The 5267-nt window shown below is 40.6% G+C and overlaps 1 protein-coding gene across 1 annotated transcript; it reads right to left on the bottom strand.

Moving 5' to 3' along the window:
- Positions 1-3369: 3369 nt before the first annotated feature.
- Positions 3370-4867, bottom strand: neurl2 (neuralized E3 ubiquitin protein ligase 2). The gene is made up of 2 exons (XM_039734954.1): positions 4103-4867; positions 3370-3888 (listed from the first exon to the last, which is right to left on the bottom strand). Exons 1-2 carry the CDS (start codon positions 4800-4802, stop codon positions 3773-3775), a joined length of 816 nt encoding a protein of 271 aa, XP_039590888.1. The 5' UTR covers positions 4803-4867; the 3' UTR covers positions 3370-3772.
- Between the last annotated feature and the right edge of the window lie 400 nt (positions 4868-5267).

Raw genomic sequence — 5267 nt, 5'->3', positions numbered from 1 at the left:
TTCAGGACTTGGCAGGAATTCATTAAATCTAAAATTGTCTGCTGAGCCTCTGCCTCAGTTCTGCTCTTCTTTTGATTTTTGAAGTGTGTGAGGAACTGCTTCATAAGGGGCCTTTTGTTCATTTGGCTTTCTGAACTTTAGGGGTGGGGGTACTGATTGTAATTTTTGTAATTCCTAACATTATTCTTTAGGAGAGTTTGCATTGACTGTTTGTATTTGATTGCGTTGTTTTTGTACTTATTGAATCATAATCTTTAAGCTTAGTATAATGCAAAAAGTTCAATAATTGCAACCCAAATGTGGTGGAGGTCATCCAATAAACAATATCCTTCCAAAAAATGGTATTATTTTATGCTACTTACCTTATGTGTTTTGTGGTGATGGCAAAGCAAAATTTTTAATTTCATGCTTTTGTGGAGAATGAAGATAAACAAGTGTGATAAACAGTAATGGAGACCAATGTTGAACACTGCTGTACAATGGCAAACGATATGAAAAATCTCACTTTTCAGTTAAGCAGTTGCTCACAACGTGCACTACATCTGCATTTTTTGGTTACAAAATTACTAGATACTTAGGGAAAAAAACAGCACACATCATAAACAGAAACCGCAGTCATGTAATGAAGACAGGACTCTTAGCCAATGAATGAGGGGGAGAGGTGGACTTTCAATTCAAAAGCTCAGCATTATATAAATATGCTTCCTGTTTATGATGTTTGCTGGTTTTTCCTGAAGTGTTGCTTAAACAATATTTAGCAAAAAATTGTGTGTGCTTTCCATGTTGTGAACAGAAAACTGTATTTTTATGGACATTTCCCATATTGCTTGCTGATATACAGCACTGGCCACTATTGACTTCCATTATATCATACTGTACGTTTTTTTTTATCTTCGTTATCAATAAAAACATGAGATTTTTTTTCTGGCTATCATTACAAATCACATGGGGTAACATATAAAAATGTCATTTTTGGGTGGAATACTATCTGCAACATTGCTATTTCAAAATCTGTATTTATTGGGTTCTAGAGTCACAGCCATCCCTCTATGCATTTTCTTTAGCAGTTCTTTTCTCTCCTGAGCTATGGAAACTACAGCTTATGTTAGCAATGCAAAACACAAGACCTGAATCAACAGTAAATGGGACAAAAATACTCCAAAAAGCAGACACGTACCCTCTGTGCAATACAGCAAGCCCATGGACAGAGTTGGCACAAATGACAGAAACATCCATCTGCCATTAGCTGAGAAGTTTGAAAGCCTATCCTAGGAGCATTCGACACTTGACAGGAACCAACCTTGGGTTGAGTGATAAGAAGTAATCCTTCTTGAGGAAAAATCTATTATTCATTTCAAAATCCTGTTAAAAACACATCTCTTCAATGAGTATTATTCATTTTCTTGTATGTAATTTCTATTGTCTTGTTAATGTGTTTATTGAATTGTAAAGTGTCCTTGAATGTATGAAATTAACTTATTATAATTATTATTAAGTACCTCCAGTTTAAATTCACATATCTACCATCTAACACTCAACCTTTTTGAAGTGGTAGGCAACACTGTGGGCAAGGCAGGGACAAGCCCTGCATAGGGTGCCAACTGATTTTTGGGACCCACACACTTACCCACACATCCCCAAGGCTCTCACATTCAGCTGATTTAGTCCAGCCAGTTACCTAAACATGCATCTTTGGGATGTAGTAGTATAGTCACCTGTACAAAGTATGGAGAAATTCATACTTGCATGTCTAATCCATGTTCAACACACTAGTGCCATGAGAGAAAAACTAAGGTAGACATGAGGAGAATGTACAAACACCACACACAGAGTGAATCCAGGATTTAGACCTGTGAAAGAACAATGCTAACCACTTGGATACTTGAGCTTGAAATACTTCAACTTAATAATAGAATAAACAGCAGACAGAAAATTGCTTCACATCTGGCTTTCTACAAAGTAGACATAGCTATAACTCATAACCTTCAAAATCCAGTGTAGAACGTGCTGTGATGCACAAGAATCAAGTCAATTGATGCATGTTTGGCATTTCCAATAAAAAATAACTAATGATGGCTAATTTACAAAGCTATATTAAAATATGTACTGACCCAGATTAACCCACAAAGTGAATCTAAATGTGAAAATCAAGAAATGTGCTAACGAGTGTGGAATAAATTGGCCCAGTTTATTAAAAATGTACTGTCATCTCCTAAAAGTCAGGGTGACCCAATTTAATTGTCCCATGGTTTTTCTTGATTACACGCAGCTGTACTTGTAGTTCCCTACAAAGAACCACATGGTATGAGCTAGGATCTCTGCATGTCTCACTGATATAGCAACCTACTGTAGGTGAAGGAGTACCATCCCCAGCTCAACCTTCTTGTTATCTCAGCTCATCTGTCTGTCCAGTACCCCATCTCAGTTCAGCTTGACTCATTATCACAAACACCCACCAAGTCTGAACCTTGGTGTGAGGATCGATGACCAGCTATCCTTCAGGGATCATGTTGCTATAGTCTCTTGATCTTGCAGACTCACTCTATACAATATCTTCAAGATTAGACCATACCTGAAGGAGCGGGCAGCACAACCCCTGGTGACTAAACCACTGTAGATTATTCAGTATGCATCAGCACATCTGGTGTTCAACCAGCCAAGGTGGGCACACATCACTTCATTCTTCAGATCACTACATTGGGTCCATGTAGAGCCATGTATTAAGTTTGAATCCTTGATGCTTGCCTATAGATTAGTCAATGGATCAGCACTTATATATATATGAAGGCACTTGTGAGGTTCAATGCTCCTTCTCAACAACTCACATCTGCTTATGAATGGTGTCTGGTGATGCCATCTCTGAATGGGGTTAAATCTACATTAAGACTCTTTTCATGTGTATCTCCTAGCTGGTGGAGCAAGCTGCCCACAACTGTTTGAACTTCCGACTCCCTCAATGTGTTTTAGAGTTTGAAGATTCTCTTGTTTGGTGATCTTCTGTCTAACTGACATTAACTCTTAGGATTTTGAAACCAAATTGTATTTTGTTCTGAGCTCTTCACTTACGGTGATCAATTTTGTACCCTTGCCCTGTAACATTTGCACCCAAGCAGTGCCCCAGACTGATGTCTGCTCGCGTATGTTGAGCTCTTTTGCAAGTCGCTTATTGTCTCCTAATTACTGTAAATAAAGGTAAATGTAAATGTAAAATATGATGTAAATGTATAAGATTGTACCCGACCTGTTGAAATTGTGACTAGAAAAGTCCAATATAAAGCAAAAGCTATTTTAGGATAATAATGTTTTGTAAGCCAGCAGTGTTGTCTGGTCAGCTTGAGGTGGGAATCTACAGAGGCAGTAACTTCATCATTTTACACAGACTGATATTTATTAATGCCTAGGAAAAGTTAAGCCATAAAAACAGCCAGTCATGTGAGGTCAAGTGTGTCCTCTTCACAACACATCCGTGTTATCCTTCAAAAGAAAAAGACTGGTCAGGTTTGTTTCCAAAAAAAAATCCATCAGCAGACACTAGGACAATCCCACATTTTAGAAGGAGGGACAACCTCACAATAGAGGTGAAAGAAGTGAAGAAAGAAGGGCACAATGCAGATATGAATGAGAAAGAGCGTGGAATGTCACTTGGTACTCATTTCTAGTCATTAACCCATCCAGATTGTGCACCACTATTAGCTCAAGCAGAATCTCTCCCTGGTGGCCAGTGCATATCACTCAGCCTTTTATAGGCACGCCATGTGCTAGGTACCTTCAGTCACTCGTATTTGCACACATGCTTCAGCAGTTCAGGCAGATCCAACCAGTCGATTGCCATGCGGTGCACAATATGTTTTTGGATGGTCTGTCGACAGAGGGTCTGCAGTGAGGGAACTGAAATTAAAAAGAATTAGAGACTGTTATATTATACAGGACATCAGGAAGGGTAACATTTGCTTGAATGAACAAAACTTCTATTTAATTTTATTGTATGAGCTGGGTGCAATCAATACCTTATAAGATCCTGGGTAAATTTACAAAGAGAGGGACGGATGAGACATCAACTGAACACAAACACCCCCCACCACAAGGCAGATAGGATACTCACAGCCATACTCCACCTGAATGATGCCCACACTTTTGGTTGCTGCAAACACATCCACTACAGCATAAAGTGGCTCCTTGGTAGGAATTCCCTTGGCGCTCGCCCCCATGTCTTCCCCATTGATTATAATGTGCATGTCCGCAGTCTCCTGCCCTTTGGGAACATACATTACCCCAATCCTACTCCTGCGGGCAGTTGGCGGTAACGTATTGCTTTTGTAGAGGTCATCCAGGATGTGGCTAAATCTTCCAGGCCGACTGCGCCCCACCAGCTTGTCCCGAGGAATTCGTATGTTATCCACGTGAAGGTAGGCATCTGTGAAGAAGCTTTTAGAACTGTGGATAGCTGAAGGACTCAGATCCTCACCATCATCTTCTGAAAGCACCCTGTTATGATTTCTGGTGATGGCAAAGATCCAGCTCTGTCCCATGCTTACTAAATCTGGGAGAGAGTACTCTGGAACTGCCTCCAAAGCTCTGGGATCATGACTAGTTAGTCCCATTCGTAAGTGACCACACCAGCCTAGCTCCTTATCCTCAATCTCCACCAGAAAGATTTCCCCAGGAGCCAAGGGGCACTTGCTAAAGCAGATTCCATCGGCAAAGCTCTGTACTCGGGTGGCACGAGTGCCCATCTTTTCAATCTTCACATTGGCTCCATGAATTTGGTGAAACTCCATAAACTGACCACAAGCTGCAGCCATCACGCAGGCCCTGCCAATTCTCTCTCCCTCTCTCTCGTTCTCTGTTCCTGTGCCTGCTGCTATTTTTAAATGGGACTCCAGATGACTAGCTGTTGCCTGCCTGTCATTTTTGATGAGAAGCACAGCCCACCCCCCACCAATGTTTTCCTCTGTGGTTATACAGACCCTCAGTGATGAAAGAGATTGGGCAGCACTTTGTATGTTGGGCTGAAATGAGTTGCCCTTTTCAAAAAATGTTGATCTTGACAAAATACCGTCAAGTGTTTATATGAAGGGGGGGTGCATAACCCTTGTGTCTGTCTGTCTTTCTCACATATCCCAAATATGTCTGCGATAGGTTCATTGGCGACTTTACTGTAGATTGGGTGAATGAAGGAGTACATACAGTACATACATCCATTCCAGGGTTTGTTTCTGCCTTTTACTCAGGGTCATCAGGGTAGTCTCCTATCTCTGCAACCTTGA

The sequence above is a fragment of the Polypterus senegalus genome, chromosome 14 (assembly GCF_016835505.1).
Source record: "Polypterus senegalus isolate Bchr_013 chromosome 14, ASM1683550v1, whole genome shotgun sequence".
NCBI lineage: Eukaryota > Metazoa > Chordata > Cladistia > Polypteriformes > Polypteridae > Polypterus > Polypterus senegalus.
This window is presented reverse-complemented; position numbering and strand designations above follow the sequence as displayed.